Source organism: Hippocampus bargibanti, linkage group LG07, assembly GCF_051943395.1.
Source record: "Hippocampus bargibanti isolate YZ-2025 linkage group LG07, ASM5194339v1, whole genome shotgun sequence".
Lineage (NCBI taxonomy): Eukaryota > Metazoa > Chordata > Actinopteri > Syngnathiformes > Syngnathidae > Hippocampus > Hippocampus bargibanti.
The window spans coordinates 4,330,632-4,351,280 of NC_142740.1; the positions used below are offsets into that span (position 1 = coordinate 4,330,632).

The following is a 20,649-nucleotide window of genomic DNA, read 5'->3' on the forward strand; positions in this document are numbered from 1 at the left end:
CACTTTTGTGACACTGAGCTCTGCAGTAATGGCACAAAAATGATGAGTCATCACTATGCTTAAAGCTCCATCGAAAGGTCATTATTATGCCGTATATGGACGGCTACGGGGATATTAATGCTCAAAGCTACATGATCGCATATAAGCACTGATTCATAGGTATCGTAACAAAGATGACAAAATAACACTACTTGGCGCTTATGGTCCCTGATTCTGGAGTGCGCAACGGATCAAAAATATTCATCTTTGAGACTCAACAGCTCAGATTCGTGGGTAAGATTGTAAGTTTACAGCAAATCTCTGGCGGAATAAGAGGGCGAGTGTCTCCATTTGTACATAACCCACGGGCCAGATTGCGGAGCGAGTGCTTTTTTGGATTTCTTGGGAAGCTAATAACAGGGAGCGAGGAGGAAGACGGATCGATAGTCGGGAAACATTAGCTGCCCCGGAGGGGATGGAGAGCAGGGTTATAAAAGCAGGCGTGGGGTTGGGGGTAAGGGTGGGGCGGAATGAAGGGACTCAGATCTATGTTGAGTGCTCTGACAAAGTAGATTTGGGTGGTAAAACACCATGGATAGTAATTTGAGATGCAAAAACGTTTTTCTCCCTTGCAGTCAACGTCACACAATTCCAGATTCTTGGATGCCCCTAAAAAATTATCCCGACCGATTAATTATTTTTGTTTTAGTTGACATGATCTGCTCGGAAATCACCTATCTACCAATAGAGTCAAATTTGAGCATTTTCTCCTCTTCCCCTCCAAACAACCAAAAACTAGATTTTTGGATGTCTCAAAGTTGATCCTGAGGTTTGAAAAAAATAGTTATGTGATGTCAAGTTATTTCTTCTCTGTGTGCGGTCAACACAAGTTGGTCCGGTCAAGAGACTCTACGGTCATGACATCATTCTACGCAACGGCTATTAAAGAAGGTCACTGTAGCCCGGACACAAATAGATTTGCAAATGATTTCACTGAGCGTTGGTATAATGATTCTCACAAGTTATTCGCCGCAGTAAAAAAAATAAAAATACCACAAATGTGATTCCACAAAATCATTAACAAGAGAAGCAACAGTTAGTTCCAGTTCTTCTCTTAATACCAAGAACAAGAGATACTAGTCTTGTTCTTGGTATTTTCTTTTAGTCCGGCTGCCCTGTTGAGCTCTTTTGCCATTCGCAGGTGACTCTTGCGACAACATACTACAGTAAAGTCTCCTTATATCGATATTCAAGGGAGTCCGCAAAAATATCGATATAACCGGGACTATCGATATATCCGACCCTGTTTGCATGTAATTTTCTCCGTGCGTGCATAGAAATAGTATCGATATAACCGGGACTATCGATATATTCGATATCGATATAACGAGACTTTACTGTACCACTATGTTGGTATGTTTACTAATTTGTAAAATCACTTGAAATGACTTCTACTGAGCATATTTTACAAAGATTCCACCGCACATTGCTATATTTTACGTTTTAAGACTCACGCTGAATATTCAGGAAGTTCAGGAAGTTTTCGAGTTGGTGACGATTCCAGACGTGACGTCACGTCAGGAACGCCCCTGACCAAGAAAGCGACACACAATGCATTTTGGGTACTGTGTTTGGTGTGAAAACATCGTGTTGATCCGTGTTGATGGCGAAATTAGAAGGAAAACACATAAATAACGCGATTGTGAATCGTTGTGTGTTATACCAAGACTACTATTTGACACAAATTCCCAGAAGACAAATCAGCCATTTCCAACGGAGCTTGTGGCACCATCTTGTGCATTCTCTGGGACGCTACATTGGAGTCCTGATGGCTCGAATTGATCTGGAAAGACTTCTTTAATCGATTGTAAACATTTATGCGTTCCTCTTCAGAACTACTATTTGAATCATATTCATAACTGGATGAGTAACAAGAAAGCATCTTCTCCGAATCTGAAGCCATTGTTTTGATTCTTGAGCAAGGCAAGACGCCCTGGCGTGACGTCACGAACAAGGGGGCGGGACCTTCTGAAACTCGTCATTTCCGGGGTCATTTTGAAGTAGTTTTGGGACACTTTAACTCATTTTTATTGGTGTTTTGCATTTGACTAAAAATATCAGCCTGCGTGTTTTGGGTATTTTAGATGCTATAAAACGATTTTCTGATGTCAGTTAGGAAACAAAAAAAATTGTGTCGGTTGTCCTTGAAAGTGAAAGAAAGCACAAAAAGTCTGTAAACAACAATAGGGCTAAGCGTCAAGTTTGCAATGTGACAATCTAAGTCTGTATTTCCATTGGTGAGATATCGGATCTGACTACAGTTATACTTGAGTAACTCAACGCAGACTCGGGTGGCAGTAAAAAAAAAAATTAACCCGGACATCCGGATTCTAGATAACTTTTGGGACATAGCCAAGTGTACCGCCATCGTCGACTTGGGCAAACGGCGGAAAAATACTCAAATTTGGCACGATTGTCCGTGCTTGTAGATGTAGACGCTATTTTGCTACGCATCAAACATGAAGGTTTTGCTGGAGGAAGTGAGTCTCAAAGATGGGGTCAAAGGCAGCCACCTGCACGACGTGAGCCCCGACTTGGTCTAGACTGAAAATAATCAGTCATCTTGACACACCATTAGTAATCCTTACACAGGTTCCAGATTTTAAAGGCGGAATGGGAGGGAAAAGGGGGGGGGGTTCAATGCCACGCAGATAAGATTGCGGTATGTAAACACCAGGTACTCACAGCTGCTGCTCCACGACTTGAGCAGAGATTTGATGCTGATCTCAAAGAAGACCGAATCCTGCAGGCTCAGCATGGCGACGCAGACTCAAAAGTTCGGCATGGTCCAGTAAGGCACAATTTTCACACGGTTCCGCTCAATTTGATAACTCCTCTCGGAAGCCATTCGTTAAGTCAACACAAGTGACGCTACCCCCCGCAGGTAGCAGCCAAAAGTGGCATCCTGAGATGAGTGATACTAGACCCTGTGCAGAGGTATCACCAGGTCCCAAGTTTTAGAGCTAGTAAAGCAATCCACCCGAGAGATAATCCACTGACCCTTTCATGCAGGAAATGAAATAATAAACTTGCCGTTTGGAGGAGAAAAAAAAGGAAGTCAAAATAAGCACGAAAAATAGTGCAAGGGTAAAATATGTATTAACAGCGCACTGCGATATTTCCTCTCCGCTGCTCTTCCTGTGTGTGAATGTGCCAGGACTAGCCTGCTAGAACAGCCCCCCTCCACCCCTTGTCAGCTCCCCCTCGAAGCGCTTTCCCTCCCCATTCGCTCACAACGGCCTCCTCCCCTTCCCGAGCATCGTTCTTTCACACAGACCAAAAGAGAGAGAGAGAGAGAGAGAGAGCTTGTTTCGACAGTAAACAGAAAGAGTGGGTGGGCTCCATGGCAGTGATGTCATCAAAATGCTGCCGTTGTCGGAACGGCTACTGTGCGGAACGCCGTTTTAAAACCCACCCTGTGAAAAGCCCCGTCGGCCTATGAAAAGCCACTTCCTGTCAAAAACCACGTCAATAACCGATGCGTCATGGCTGACTGTTGCGGGAGGGGGAAGGAACAACGGGCGGGTCGCACCATCACAACACAACCAGCAGGGGAGACGCCTTTGGAAAAAGAAATATTTCCGACAATATGACGCTGTTTATTCCAAAATATTTCAATAGAAGACATGTCATTCGTTTTTGTGAAGCATTTTTAACAATTTTCCAGGTGTAACAAGAGGAGAGTTTTGAGTGGGTGGTCCTATCTCATGCAAATCGAGGCCCTGTTCACTTTGACTGTCAGCTTTTGATAGCGCAATATCCGTCCTTTTTAACTCATTCACTGCCAGATATGTGCAAAAATGTGTGCACTCCTGTGCCAGGGTTTTTGTCATTGTCACTTGAATTCCAGGACCCACAGAATATTGAGTTTTGAGACTACATAACACATCAAAATAAACCTTAGACTCTCTTGTTTCATCAGGAAAAAATAGTTAATTCCTAAATTATATGGGTACAATGCAATGCATACATATTGGTTTATGTATCCCGCAAGTGTAAAGTTCAATCAGAAGTAAAAACAAAAGTGCATTGCCTTAACAAAAGTGTCCTTGAGAGTTTTGAAAGGCGCTTAGAAATGTGTATTATTATTATTATTATTATTATTATTATTATTATAAGTTATATGGGTCTGGAGTTATCTGAGCTTGAAAATGGGGCAGCTGTACAAAACACAATGCAATACACACATACAGTTAAGTCTCGTTATATCGATATGGGTTATATCGATAGTACTGCTTATTACGATACTATTTCTATGAACGCAAAGAGAAAATTTACATGCCGCAGGTTCGTATATATCGATAGTCCGGTTATATCGATATTTTTTCCGACTCCCGAGAATATCGATATAACGAGTATTGGTTTATATAGTGCTTTAACCTGCAGTAAAAACGTATCCTGTGACTGTAAAGTGTCCTTGAGAGTTTTGAAAGGCGCTTATAAATGAAATATATTATTAACAACAGCTGAAAATAGAACAAAGCGCTAATGTGGAAAAAAGGGAATTGCTGAATCCTTGTGGAAAATAAAAGGCCATGTCAGCACTTTATCGGCACCCAAGCATGAAAAAACAAAACCCGAAGAAATTCAGGAATGACGCTTAACGTCATATTTTCAATTGCCGAATAAATTCGTGAATGAGTTAAGCATATTCTGATTTGGTCAGATGGTTTTTTTTAAATCTATTTTTGTCATTTAATGTTTTTTTTTTAAATCACACACACACACACACACACACACACACACACACACACACACACACACCGGTTACACACACACACACACACACACACACACACACACACATGCACACACACACACACACATCGACAGTCCCGGTTATATCGATATTTATTCGGACTATATTGAATATCGATATATATATATATATACTATATATATATATTTTTTTTCCCCCCTTCGGTTTTGCACACCATGGCGATGAAACCTTCGACATTACTCATAATATTAATAGTCCTAACCTATTCTAGTGCAGCTGTAAATTCAGAAGCAGTCTACTGGTCCCGAAAAAAAAACCCTTGTAAGCCATGCAATTAAAAGAATCAAATGGAATGTATAAGATGTCTCCCATTAGATTGTTCTGAGTGCGTTTACTGTTCAGCCACAATGCTATTAACAAGGAAGAATCGCTCTCACACACACACACACGTCACAAAGCCTACGCACACTGACGTCGCTCACAGGCCTGAGTGGTCATTTCCTTGTAATTTGACTGCGGGAATCAATAACAGCTTCTTAGTCAGTCTCGTCAGTCTAGTATTGGGGAAAGAAAGGAGAGTTCATTCCGGAGAACGGCATTCAAACGCGAGCTAATAAAACAAGTGTTTGACAATGCACGGTTTTTGATCGACATTGAACCACAATGTGTTGATTGTGGTTGTGTAATTTAACAAATTATTGTTGATTGTTTTTGCGCCACTAGCACAGATTTGTATTTTGTTAAGGATTTTAACAATACAGTGGTGTCTTTCAGATATGTGTGACCCAACATCAGCGTAAAATGGAGATAAACACTGTATGGTGGGCATGTGAAATACAATTGTCAATATTCTTTTTAAAAAATGATTTCAAAATGTTCAGATTATGTTTACTGTAAAACCATAACAATATCATTAAGGCGAACAATGATTAGGCTTTATGTGTCTGTTCCAGCTCGCTTTCTGTCTGTTGGAGTTGCTTCCGGTTTGGGTGGGCACTGGCGGGTGTGGCTGCCGCTGCTCACCCACAGAGAAACTGATCCTGTGACTGTGGAGTGACCTTGAGAGTTTTGAGGGGCGCTGATAAATGAAATGTATTATTATTATTATTATTATTATTATTATTATTATTATTAGCTAGCTAGTTATTAGCTGTCAATTAGCTAGCAGGCTAACTTTCTATCAGAGTTACTTCCGGTTTGAGTGAACGCTGGCGCATGTGGTTGCCGCTGCTCACCCACAGAAAAAAACTGATCCTGTGACTGTAAAGTGACATTAAGAGTTTTGAAAGGTGCTTAGAAATGAAATGTATTATTATTATTATTATTATTTATTATTATTATTATTATTATTATTATTATTATTATTATTATTATTATTCTCTAAGTAACAGATATTTGACCATAAAGGATGATGAAAAGTTTTCTTCAGCCAACATCTGTACTTCTTTGAAGATGTCGGACATTTCGCTCCTCATCCGAATAGCTTCGTCAGCGAACTAAAGTTGTGCTGGTAGCTCTGCTGCATTTGAGTTTAGAATGGTGACACATATGCAGCTTGGATATAAATCAATAATCAACAGGGGGTGTGAACAGTTCTGCAACTTCACTATCACAGTGTTTTCCAATAGAGTTGCATTGGAGTTGTAACGGAGTAAAAACCTAGTTCTTGTTTTTGCACAAAATGACTGTAAAGTGTCCTTGAGAGTTTTGAAAGGCGCTTATAAATGAAATGTATTATTATTATTATTATTATTATTATTAAAATCTTGCCAATTGAACAGAGGTGTGTAGACTTTTGCTATACACTGTATTGATTTAAAAGGCTTTGGAATGGACCCAGAGTACAAAAAAAAATCAAAATTTGATTCATTTTGTTGTACTTTGGAGGTATAACACTACACAAAGACGCGCGGTACTTAGCGCACTCCAGGAGTGAAGGTCTAATCTCGTTCCTGAGTGTCGGTTTAAAAGCCACGCATGTTTGACGATGAAATGCTATTTGCACGCCGTGGCTTTTCACAGTTGTTTAGTCTCGTTTGACTGCTTGCCTCAAAACAAAAGCGATTTTGTAAAGCCTAGCATAGCGTAGCATAGCATAACACGGCATACCCGCGCTGATGGGAGTCCCGCTGAGTGACGGCCGTCTTGATTTATTCGCTTGATTAATTTTCGGGGCCCGCATTCCATTTAAGACCCACCCTACCCTGCCTCGGATTTGAAGAATGCAGCTCAGGAGGGAGAACATGAAGAATGCAAGAGAATGACAGTGAAGGTGAAGTTGCCACATACTTTAGAAAGGAATTTCACTTCTTATGTCGTATTTAAGAGAGTTGCTAAATGAGCAAGCTTTTTTTGTACCTATTAGTTGTTTTGCAGTTTTTTAATTGGTTTTCAGTATCATTTATACTTCATTCTGAACACTTGCAACACCCCTGCGTAGTAAGAGTAAGGCCACTAGAACAACCTGCCTGCAGTCCATACCCGTCGCACAAAATAAATAAATAAATAAATAAATAAATAAATAAATAAATAATACATTTCATTTACAAGCGCCTTTCAAAACTCTCATTTTCCTTTTACAGTCACAGGCTATTTTTTTTTATCTGTGGGTGAGCAGCGACAGCCACACGCGCCTGCGTTCACTCAACCCGGAATAACCCAAATGGATAGAAAGTTAGTAAGCTAGCTAAAAACAGTACTTTTAATGGAAAAAGTAATGCACCTCGAAAAGTAAATGATGTTTATGGGATGCGGTAAATGGCTCCTATACAAGAAAGGAGTGTCAGCGCAGAGCGCCAATGCGTATGTGGAACTGTCGCGGCTTGGAATTGAAGCGGATTTACGTGAGATAGGAGATGTGAGACACTCTCTTCTCGTCAATGGATGCCAAGGCTTCGTCTTTGCTTTCAACATTTAGCTTGTAGCAGATGTGCACATTCCACCTTGACCTCTCTGACGCACTGGTAAAAAGGACGCTTTGATCTTTAAAATTGTGAATCACACAGACTGACAACAGGAACTACAGATCATTTATACTTAACACTGCAACACCCCTGCATAGTCACAGTGTGGCCACTAGATCAACCTGCCTGCAGTCCAGACCTGTCACACAATACAAATGTGACAATGTAGACCACAGGTGTCAAAGTCAAGGCCCGTGGGCCAAATCCGGGCCGCCACATCATTTTTTGCGGCCCGCGACAGCAAATCAAACTTGTTAAATTCCATGATGATTGCTAAAATCTGAGCCAAAATTTCTTATTTTTGGATGTCAACCACAATAAAAGTCATTATTCTTGACTTCAGATTTGAAAACGAGTTATTCATTAATTTGCTGTGTGCTCTATATGTAATATTGGAAGGGATTTAAACATTCTAATGGGTTCCCCAAATTCGGGGAAAAACGGCCCTCGAGAGGAAACCATAACTACAATGTGGCCCGCGGCAAAAAATGACTTTGACACCCCTGATTTAGACATTGTGAAGCATACAATTTGACAACGGGGACTGCAGACTGCTGAACATGTGACAAATGGACCAGAATTTTCACTGATGGATGCAGCACTTCATCACCAAACAGCCTAATAACACGTTATTGTGCAGATCGCAGCGACACACACACACACACACATCGGCGACCATAGCTTCGAAACTAAAACATCCCATAATTCATTTTCTTTAACCTCCACAGCAAAAGGCTTGAAGTTGATCCTGGTTATCGTTCAATTCAGAAAAGATGAGTAATGCCCTTTTGCAGCATACCGCCATTGTGACACGGCTAACACTCGAGCAAACACTTCCCCTCCTAAAGCAAAAATAAGGGAGACGTCATACGTGTTTGTGAGTGAACCAGAAGCATTTTAAGCGGCATTATCAGCAAAGCGGCCAGACTCGGGGAGGGAACTGTTTTGTGTAAACCCGGCTCGCTTGTTTGAGGAATGCAGAAGAGGAACCAACAACATCGTCTCTCTCTCTCTGGGAACATTTGAGCTGTGAGGTGCCGTCTTCTGGGAAAATAAATAAATAAATCTGCTTCATCAAATAACCTCATGTGAATGCACATCACTAAGGCTCGTGGTTTCGTTTAAAAAAAAAAAAAGAGGGCGCACAGTGATTGCAATTGGCAGGGCGCCATCCTTACCGCAGGCCTGATAAAACAAGGTACAGTGATACCTCGGCTTACGAACTTTTCGGTTTACGAACATTAAATTTACGAAAATGTTACCTTGGCATACGAACTTTTTTCGAACACGGAGCTGCCTCAATGAGTGATGTGTCGTTTGCGAACGAGCCCGTTCTTCTAACAAGAAAATGGCAGCCGACTGTTTTTGTCCACTATTCCCCGCCCCCGGTCTTCGGTTAAAGCCATGTCATTGGTCAAGAACGCAGCAGTGAGGGGAGGTGGTTTAAACATTAAAGAGTGAGGCAGACGACAGTGATAGAGTTTGAACTTTGATAGTTCAAAGGTAGAGTGTAGACTCCAAGGTTAAAACATCCCATCAAACAACCCGCAAAAGCCATCTGCACACTTGATGCAAAAAGCTATCAACCCAGCTAAAGAGAAAACAATTGATGAGGAACTAGATAGAATTATCGCAGAGAAAGCACCTACAGGGGATCATTCCTCAAAATGGTGAAATAAGGTTATGTTCCTCATCAAGTGTTTTATGCTGAGGAAACCGGCCACTCCATTCTATCAAGCCATCAACGACCAAAACAAAGGTAAATAAAACGACTTTATTATACAGTATCTTATTTCTTTAATTATAATACCATATCACATTTATTATACATAAAATAAGGTATATTTTGTGTAGTTTTAAGCCTTAAAAATTAGAAAGTAGAAAATTAGGTTTTATGGGGATCTGGGAACAGATTATTCTCATTTTAATGGTTTCCTATGGGAAATTAATTTTTGGGATACACACTTTTCGCCTTACACACTCTGTCTTTGGAACCAATTAAGTTTGTAATCCAAGGTACCACTTACAACATTGTACTGATAAAACAGCGTACACACATTTTTAACATTATCAGCGAACATTTGTAACATCGCGCTTGACAAGTTTGCGTTTTACAATTCTCAAATTTTGTCATTAGCATTTTTTAATTGTTGTTTGTGCACTTTACCGAAATTATTCGGGAATTGAAAAGTGTGACGTGGAACGCCATTCCTGAATTTGTTTGGATTTTGTTTTTTCTTGCATGGGGTCCCGACAAAGCGCTGGTCAGACCTCTGGCAATGTTTTATTCCATTCTACAAGGGGGCAGCATTTGCCGTTTGTCCATGTTAGCACTTTGTGACAGCTTCAGCTGTTGTTAAAGTGCTATATAAATCTATATTTATGTATTGTATAGTATTTTGTACGGACGCCCCTATTTCAAGCTCAGATAACTCCAGACCCATATAACTTAGGAATGAACTCTTTTTCTGATGAAATAAGATAGTCTGTGATTTTAATGCTGTATTCAATGTTTATGTAGTCCTAAAACTTAATATTCTGTGGGTCCTGCAATTTGAGTGAAAATGACAAAAACCCTGGCATTGGAGCAGAGTCATTTTTGCAGTTTCTCCAGTGCCACAAAAGCCTGCTAATGACACCAGTGCGCTAATACAGTAAAGTCTCGTTATATCGATATCGGATATATCGATAGTCCCGGTTATATCGATACTATTTCTATGCACGCACGGAGAAAATTACATGCAAACAGGGTCGGATATATCGATATTTTTTCGGACTCCCTTGAATATCGATATAACGAGACTTTACTGTATTTATGTAGTACGTATGTATTGCATTTTGTGCAACTGCCCCTATTTCAAGCTCAGATAACTCCAGACCCATATAGCTTAGGAATTAACTTTTTTTCTAATGAAAGAAGAGAGTCTAAGGATTCTTACGCTGCAAAGAATGTTTATGTCGTCCTAAAACTCAATATTCTGTGGCTACTGCAATTTAAGTGAAAATGACAAAAACCCTGGCACTGCAGTGGACTCACTTTTGCACATTGTCCGGCAGTGAATGAGTTAATAAACAATTTACAATGTTGTAAAACAAATTTTTAAATACCGCCACAGATCCCAATTTGTGGTATACATTTTCTACAGTGACATGAAATCCTGCTAATGACACCAGTGCGCTAATCCGAATCTAAATTCTCACACCTCACTTCAATGCGCCATCGTGGAGATTCTTTCGTTGTTGGTCATTGAGGCTGCGAGACAACACAATGCCGACACTGTTCCCAGTGGAGTCATCGACAAAAAAAGACAAACACATTTGTCATCACAAATACAAAAAAATCTCAGTGCTGCAGCTTGTCATTAAATACTCAAGTCAAATCGCGTCTTCTTTTTAAACAACAACAATTAAATGGACATCTAGTGGCAACATGTGTAGGAAGTGGGACATAATGACCGCAGTAAAGGAGCACCACTTCTTAAAAAAAAAAAAACTCAGGCTAAGCCAGTTCTGCCAAAGGGAGTGGTTGTCAGATCACAACAAGCCAAATTATCCTTTGGTATGAACACAACACGCTACCAAAGAGTCTTCAATTTAACAAAAGATCACTTTTTTCATTTTTTTTTTTTTAAATATAACTCACCCTCGCGGTCCCGGCTACGATGAGCATGCTGTAAGAAGGAGGTTTTTCGAAATCGGTGGATGTTTCCTGGATGGGGGGGGGGGGGAGGTCAAAAAAAGACAGAAAATAAGATTTAAAATCTACTCTAAAATCCACAAAAGCCTTCTGAACACACGTGATGTTTACTCATTCACTACTGTTCCCGAATTTATTTGGGAATTGAAAAGCATGTCGTAGAGCACCATTCCCAAATTTGTTCGGGTTGTGGTTTTTCTGGCGGGGCGTGCTGATAAAGCGCTGGTCAGACCTCTGGCAATGTTTTCCCTTCCACAAAGGGGCAGAATTTGCCTTTTGTCCATGTTAGCGCTATGTTATAGCTTCAGCTGTTGTTAAAGCGCTATATAAACCAATATGTATGTATTGCATTGTATTTTGACACCCACCCCCATTTCAAGCTCAGATAACTCCAGACCCGTATAATTTAGGAATTAACTCTTTTTCTGATGAAAGAGAATATAAGGTCTCTTCCGCTGAATTGAATGTTTATGTCGTCCTCAAACTCAATATTATGTGGGTCCTGCAATTTGAGTGAAAATGACTGTTGTGTTGCTTCCGGCTAGAGTGAACGCTGGTGCAAATGGCTGCCGCTGCTCACCCGCACAAAAAAATATAGATATTCTTATTCCGTGACTGTAAAGTGTCTTTGGGAGTTTTGAAAGGTGCTTAGAAATGAAATGGATTATTATTATTATTATTAGCTATCTAGCTGGCTATCCATTAGCTATCTATTACCTAGCTGGCCGGCTTTCTATCTATTTGAATTACTTCCGGGTTGAGTGAACGCTGGCGCATGTGGCTGCCGCTTCTCACCCGCAGAAAAAACGATCCTGTGACTGTAAAGTGACCTTGAGAGTTTTGAAAGGTGCTTAGAAATGAAATGGATTATTATTATTATTATTATTACAGTAAAGTCTCGTTATATCGATATCGGATATATCGATAGTCCCGGTTATATCGATACTATTTCTATGCACGCACGGAGAAAATTACATGCAAACAGGGTCGGATATATCGATAGTCCTGGTTATATCGATATTTTTTCGGACTCCCTTGAATATCGATATAATGAGACTTTACTGTATTATTATTATTATTATTATTATTATTATTATTATTATTATTATTATTATTATTATAAATGCTGTGAACAAAACAAACAGAATTGCATCTTTGCCATTTGGATTTGTGCAAACACTTAAAATAATCTTCACAGAACATTTGATTTACATTCAAGATAGGTTGAGCTTTTTTTGTTACCGACATGACAGGCCGTTCACTGTCCTAACCGCTGTCCCAGAAAGGGTTAAGTTGGAAAACCAGTCAGTCAATAAACATACCACTGGACCGCTAAAATGATTTGCAAACAAAAGATGTCATCCTGAATATATGGGGCTGGTCATTATTTGCAGAGGGTGTATGTATGGTTTTCTATCTGTTTTTGCCGGGACCAGTTCTGTTAGACAGAACTATGGTTGAATTTGGCAAGTTGGACTGAAGTTATGTCATCACGGGAGTGAGCGAGCGGCGCATATCTGGGCTGTTACTTCCTCTTCCGTGTCTGTGTCTTATCAGCATATGAAGATGAAGTATAGTCCCTCCGTTGACCTTTTTAGCTGATCAATTGCAACAGATAATAATAATAATACATTTAATTTATAAGCGCCTTTCAAATCTTTCAAGGTCACTTTATAGTCACAGGATAAGTTTTTTTTTCTGTGGGTGACCAGTGGCAGCCACACGCGCCAGCGTTCACTCAACCCAAAATAACTCAAAAAGATAGAACGCTAGCTAGCTAGCTAATAGATAGCTAGACAGCTAATAGCTAGCTAGCTAGATAGCTAATATGTTTCCTGACTCAAATAGCTAGCCAGATATATAGCTAATAGCAGTGTTTGAAATAACGTCTGCCCGGAGGCCCGGGGCATACAACTTTTACATCGGGCGTACAACTTTCAAAACGTATCGGCCCTGGTGGCCGACAACTTCTTCAAGAAAAAAAATAATTTAATTCAATAAAGCAAAAGCTACAAGCAAACCGCTACAAGCCACGTGGACTCCTCTTTCTAAGTGGCTTTCAAAACCTTCAAGTACACTTTACAGTCACAGTATAGTCCGAAGCACGAAACAGGCTTTTAATTGGCTGCCATGCCGATTATGCAAATTGCCAAACGAACGTTCGTTATTCGTTTATTATATTATATTATATTATATTATATTATATTATATTATATTATATTATATTATATTATATTATATTATAGCACATTGTCTGGCAGTGAATGAGTTAAGCACAAATACTTTGTTACGATAAGATGTTTTTATTTTTAGATTTCTCCACTTTGGGCGATTCCTTGACTTTTCCTTCCTACATGTGACGCCAGATCTTTGTCCTTTTCTACTCTTTTGTCAAAATTGTCTTCGTTTTTTGAAAGGTGCTTTTTTTTGTTACTCACATTTTTTTAAACATTCTTCCACATACAAGCGTTTGCAAAGTAATTGAGAGGCAAAACTATTTTGTGCCCAGTCTAGTTTTTTTTCCTGCTGTGCAAGGTGAACAAAATAGGTAGTATGTCGAAATAATTGACAGTAACAATTCATTTACATTGAAATAGTCTATAAAGAAATTCAATTAGTACTTTCACTCATATTTTTGTTGTTGTTGTAATTTCACATACTAATAACATTTGCCGCCTCTGCGATTGTTACTTAGTACTAAGTGACCGAGGACGACAGGATAATGACTCCAAAGAATCTTTGGCAAACATCTGAGAACCACCGATTGGAATTATGCGTTTACGCTGCTGAAATAACCACCACGCCTGAGGAAAAACAGCCGAGAGTTGGGGGGGGGGGGGGGTGTCAGAGGGACCACAGACAGAAGGAGTGGCGAGGTGCTATTTGTTATGTGTTAGCAGGTGCAGACGTACCGGGAACCCCCCGCTACCGCTATCCTTGTGATAACCTGTTACCTTGGGCTTCAGGAATTTTGTTGAAACTATGGTTGAAAACTAACAAAATGCCAATGTCTCGACACCGAATAACTGTGTACAAGACTGACAAGCAGAAGCAGTGGAAACGGGATGGTACTCTGCTCCCCCCAACCTGAGAGCAGGGACCAATCATAGCAGAGTCTGGCACCGCCACATCTGGACAGTAGGGATATACAGTAAAGTCTCGTTATATCGATATCGGATATATCGATAGTCCTGGTTATATCGATACTATTTCTATGCACGCGCGGAGAAAATTACATGCAAACAGGGTCGGATATATCGATAGTCCCGGTTATATCGATATTTTTTCGGACTCCCTTGAATATCGATATAACGAGACTTTACTGTATATATAGGGCCAACACTACCATCAAAAAAAATGTTTAGTTCGTTGACGAAGCCTCTTGGATAAGAAGCGAAACGTCCGACACCTTTAAAGAAGTACAGATGACGGCTGAAGAAACATTCGCATTTCAAAGCCATTTTCAGTCATATGTCAAAGTAACAATCGCACATGTGTACTGATCAATTACATACGATGGATCAATGACATTTACCAAATTGTGACATAGCTTGATGTAAGTCCACCTGGAATGGATGCTAGTAGTAACCCTGCAGGACTATATACAACTTTGCGTCCGATTTACGGTTAACTTCCACCAGGAGTGACAAACACCTTGAACCGAAGACTACGGTCCCGTTTACTTTCCAAAATAAGAAATTGTCAGGATCTGATGGGAGCCCATCATACCTTTGAAGTGACTTTTCCTATTTCGGACTGGCACGGCGGCGGGAGTGACAACCGGGTCACCGTCGACCGTGGCGTCTTCCTCCATTATCGTATCTCCCATGACCCATAGACCCATCCTCCTCATGCGAATGAGTTGCGGGCCGGCTTCCTGCGGTGTGGCAGTGGCGGTGACGCCTTGCTGGAGAGGAGACCCCTGAGCATTAGGCACCTGGGCTCCGCCCGGAACCAGACTCTTCAGAAAGTCCATATTGAATTTGCTGCTCATTCGCTCGGGCGTACCGTCCAGCAGTTTGTGCCACGCCATCGTCACCCCATTCTAAGGGTACGCAAGCGCAACCGGGAGCGTCCGTCCACCTTCACCAAGATAAAGACCTTGTCTGAGCCATGGGCGCTACAGTCTGTTTCAAAGGCAGGCTAGAAGCGCTCTTAAAAGTTGTCCGTCTGGACTAACGAGTCGCTGACATACTTGAACAAAGCGGAGCAACTCCCCGCACCGCCTCGCTACCTGTCGGAAAGGCAAAGAGCCGCAACATTTACTGTGGGCCGGTGATGTCATGGCAAGCGGGCACTATCAAGGGTGGGACTCGGACGTGTTCCACCAAAGATAACGCGGGTGGATCAGGCTGACCACGCCCCCGTCCGGCCTGCGTTGCTCGACCAGTCAGAAAAGACACGCCGAGGCAAAGCGTGAAAACTGACAGGCAGCGTGAGAAGTCGGAAGGCATCAAAAAGCGAGCCTGCGAGAAAGCGATAGCCCTTATCACTGCACTCAAATGCTTGGCGGCTTCCAGGCAAAACATTCAATAAAAACAAAGCTTGTGCACGTTCATCGATAAACCAGATTGACCCGCAATATAGCCAGACCAGGAAAAATAAGTTGTACTTTGACTTTTATCACATCTCACATCCTCCCCGAGTGATATGAATGGAAAAGCCACAAAATGGACCTTCCCAACTCCTAAAATAATTTTTGCAATTTACTTTTTTTAAAAAATCAGGAATATACTACTCCACAATCTACTTACAGAATAAAACAAACTACTAATATAAAGTAAATATTGACCTTGAGAGTTTTGAAAGGCGCTTAGAAATGAAATGTATTATTATTATTATTATTATTATTATTATTAGCTAGCTATTAGTGGTCTAGCTTGCTGGCTAGCTATCTAGCTAACCTAGCTAACTATCTATTAGCTATCTATTAGCTAGCTTTCTATCTATTTGAGTTACTTCCGGGTTGAGTGAATGCTGGAGCGTGTGGTTGCCGCTGCTCACCCACAGAAAAACCTATCCTGTGACTGTAAAGCGACCTTGAGAGTTTTGAAAGGCGCTTAGAAATGAAATGTTCTTATCCCGTGTCTGTAAAGTGTCCTTGAGAGTTTTGAAAGGTGGTTAGAAATAAAATGTATTATTATTATTATTGTTATTATTATTATTATTATTATTATTATTATTATTATTGTATTTTTTGATTGGATTTGCCTTTATTAGTCTCACAGTGGAGAAATTTACATTACATTACATTGTTATTATTATTATTATTATTAGTATGGGCCAAAATCTATGGCAGCAATTCATGTCATGGCCACAAGGGGCAGTGTAATGGAGTCACACAAGTGAATTTTGTGAAAATTCACAGCAAAAACGAGCGAAAAAGAAAACCGATGTTTCAACTACATCAAGTATCATATTAAATTTTTGCCTAAATTGGGGTACTCGTAAGAGGGGCCTCGACGGATCCGATATGGAAGTAATGAGACTGATGCGAGGATCTAAGAAAATGTATGAATTTTCTAATCTTCAAAAAGAAACCGATACATACTCACTTCAGTTTTAGACAAACACACACACACAAATTATTGACAAATTAAAATATAATAAACCACCGACTATCCGAGCCTGTGCAAAAAAAAATTATAAGTCACTGCATATCTGCGTCGGTGGCATCGGCTATATGCTAACACCAAGTTAACTTATTTTATATTTTTAACTCATTCGCTTCAATTCCCGAATTTATTTGGGAACCATTCCCGAATTTGTTTGGGTTTTGGTTTTTCTGCCGTGGGATGCCGATAAAGCGCTGGTCAGACCTCTGGCAATGTTTTCCCTTCCACGAGGGGGGAGCATTTGCCTCTAGTCCATGTTAGCGCTTTGTTACAGCTTAGAGCTGTTGTTAAAGCGCTATATAAATGTATTGTATTGTATTTTGTACACCCACCCCCATTCTTCCCACCCCCAAATCTTCATTTTCAAAAATTACTTATTTCCTCAAGTTTATTCCCAAGAAAAAAAATGTCAACTCCGGCGACAACCAGATGGCCAGCACCGGGTGCAATGATGGCAGCCGTCCACCGGTCTGCTCTTGTAAGCCGCTGGACAGCGAGAACAAAGACCAAGATCCCAATCAGCCCAGGAATGTGAAAGAGGAAACCCCAGGAACAATGTAGAGCGCTCCCTGTGCCGTTGTGGGTCCCCCGCCCGCCTGACTTATGCTGCTTACAATCGCGGGAGAAAACAGGAAAACTCGTGGGCTGGGACCCAGAGACTCAAGTCTGTTCTGTTCTTGTTACGGGGCTCGACGGTGGGGGCTGATACTGTACAGTCCTGATGATCACCGGGATAATGCACTTAGTTGACCTGCCGCACAGCCACAGCTGTGCTTGAAAATAGTTACATTGCCCCCTGATGGTAAAATAATGAACTTTTTGGACTAAAAAGCAGCATCCCCTCACAGGGAGACGAAATCAAAAGCAGTTTATTGATCAGTATGTGATTATATATATATTCAAGGGAGTCCGAAAAAATATCGATATAACCGGGACTATCGATATATCCGACCCTGTTTGCATGTAATTTTCTCCGTGCGTGCATAGAAATAGTATCGATATAACCGGGACTATCGATATATCCCATATCGATATAACGAGACTTTACTGTATATATATATAGTATATCGATATAACGAGACTTTACTGTATATATATATATAGTAAAGTCTCGTTATATTGATATCGGATATATCGATAGTCACGGTTATATCGATACTATTTCTATGCACGCACGGAGAAAATTACATGCAATCAGGGTCGGATATATCGATAGTCCCGGTTATATCGATAGTTTTTCGGACTCCCTTGAATATCGATATAACGAGACTTTACTGTATATATATATTTTATATATATTTACTGTATATATATATATATATATATATATATATATATATATATTTAAATTCATCCCTCCCCAAAAGTAAATTATACATTGTCTTAATACATTAATATTCAGTGGATATAAAATGTCGACACACCCCCTGTTTGAAAAACAGGTTTCTGTGAAACTAACCAAAAAAAGGGGAGAGATGATTTCTAAGTAACATGGTTGTATAAGTGTGGAATTATTTTGACTGAATAAAACTAAGCAAAAGAACAAATAAAAAAAAAATAATCCTAATTTAAAAATAACTTTCAAATATTTCAAAATTAATGGAAAAAAATCAGGGTAAAAATATGATTAAAAAAAACAGTTTACAAATAGCAAAGTAACAAATAACTGGAAATACAAATGAACAAAAATCCACCCAAAAATGAACAAAAATAAAAAGTCTAAATAAAGGTGGGAAAAATCTTGGGTGAAAAAAAAAAAATCACTAAAAAATATGACAAAAAACAGCTTTGAAATATCAAAATAACAAAGATCTAGAAATAAAAATGGACAAAAATCCATCAAAAAAACGGAAAGAAATAAAGTCACGATTAAGGGGGAAACAAATTATGGGAACAAAATCACTTCAAAAATATGACCTCAAAAAAACCGTTTTGAAATATCAAAATAAAAATGATCTGGAAATATAAATGAAAAAATCCACCCAAAAACAAATAGAAATAAAATGACTTGATTAGGGGGGAGGAAAGATGGAAAATATATCACAAAAAAAATATGACAAAAAACAGCTTTCAAATAGAAAAACAACAAAGATGTCGAAATTAAAAAAAATGAACAAAAATACACCCAAAAACGACCAAAAAAAGTCTCAATCAAGGGGGGGGGGGGGGGGTCATAGAAAAAATATGACAAAAAACGGCTTTCAAATAGTAAAATAACAAAGATCTAGAAGTAAAAATGGACACAAATACACCAAAAAACGGAAAGAAATAAAGCCACGATTAAGGGGGAAAAAATTATGGGAACAAAATCACTCCAAAAATATGACCCAAAAAAAACGCTTTGAAATATCAAAATAAAAATGATCTGGAAATATAAATGAAAAAAATCCACCCAAAAACAAATACAAATAAAATGACTTAATTAGGGGGGGGGGGAAATGGAAAAAATATCACAAAAAAATATCACAAAAAACAGCTTTCAAATAGAAAAATAAAGATCTCAAAATTAAAAAAAAATGAACAAAAATCCACCCAAAAACGACCAAAAAAAGTCTCAATCAAGGGGGGGGGGGTCATGGAAAAAAATATGACAAAAAACAGCTTTCAAATAGTAAAATAACAAAGATCTAGAAATAAAAATGGACAAAAATACACCAAAAAAACGGAAAGAAATAAAGCCACGATTAAGGGGGAAAAAATTATGGGAACAAAATCACTTCAAAAATATGACCCAAAAAAAACCGCTTTCAAATATCAAAATAAAAATGATCTGGAAATATAAATGAAAAAATCCACCCAAAAACAAATACAAATAAAATGACTTGATTAGGGGGGAGGAAAGATGGAAAATATATGACAAAAAAACATGACAAAAAAATATGACAAATAGAAAAATAACAAAGATGTCGATATTAAAAAAAATGAACAAAAATACACCCAAAAACGACCAAAAAAAAGTCTCAATCAAGGGGGGGGGGTCACGGAAACAAAATACAGTAAAGTCTCATTATATCGATATGCAAGGGAGTCCGAAAAAATATCGATATAACCGGGACTATCGATATATCCGACCCTGTTTGCATGTAATTTTCTCCGTGCGTGCATAGAAATAGTATCGATATAACCGGGACTATCGATATATCTGATATCGATATAACGAGTCTTTATTGTATGACAAAAAACGGCTTTCAAATAGTAAAATAACAAAGATCTAGAAGTAAAAACAAACAAAAATTCGCCCCTAAACTGCCCCTTTGTACTGTGGGTTTGGACTTTTCAGATGGATGAAGCAGCCGTAAGCAGCACCCCACCCCCCCAAATTCCCCTCGGTGAGCGAGAACAAGAAAGGCTATGTTCAAGTTCGAGACGAATAGACAAAGAAGTCCGGCTGGTTTGGTCACAAGCCAGAATGACAGTTGTGAGGCGACCCGCGGTGGGGAAAGAACTCATTTTTGACTCAAAAAAAAATGTGACCTGACAAGACGGGACCTTTCATCCAAATATTTTCGATTCAATCTAAAAAGTAGTACGGTGAAACCTCAACTTAACGAACTTAATCGGTTCCCAAAAACAGTGTGTAAGGCAAAAGTTTGTCTGCCGGATATTTATTTCCTA

At 39.5% G+C, this 20,649-nt stretch overlaps 1 protein-coding gene across 15 annotated transcripts in view; it reads right to left on the minus strand.

Annotated features, from left to right (window-relative positions):
* The window catches only part of fryl (FRY like transcription coactivator), a 121,231-nt gene that overhangs the window by 89,214 nt on the left and 11,368 nt on the right, over positions 1-20,649 (minus strand). For 8 of the 15 annotated variants that reach the window (XR_016115617.1, XR_016115616.1, XM_089001437.1 and 5 more), the window contains exons 1-2: positions 15,149-15,677; positions 11,366-11,431 (exon numbers count right to left, since the gene is read on the minus strand). The exons of 1 other annotated variant lie outside the window; for it this stretch is intronic. Coding sequence is in view for 10 of the 14 variants with exons in the window: in XM_089001437.1 (XP_088857563.1) it covers positions 11,366-11,431; positions 15,149-15,452 (370 nt within the window). In the remaining 4 variants the exon portion in view is untranslated. Of the gene's footprint in view, positions 1-2,724; positions 3,184-11,365; positions 11,432-15,148; positions 15,680-20,649 lie in introns of those variants that run through there. 6 more of the 15 variants (XM_089001445.1, XM_089001440.1, XM_089001441.1 and 3 more) reach the window with 5 other exon arrangements.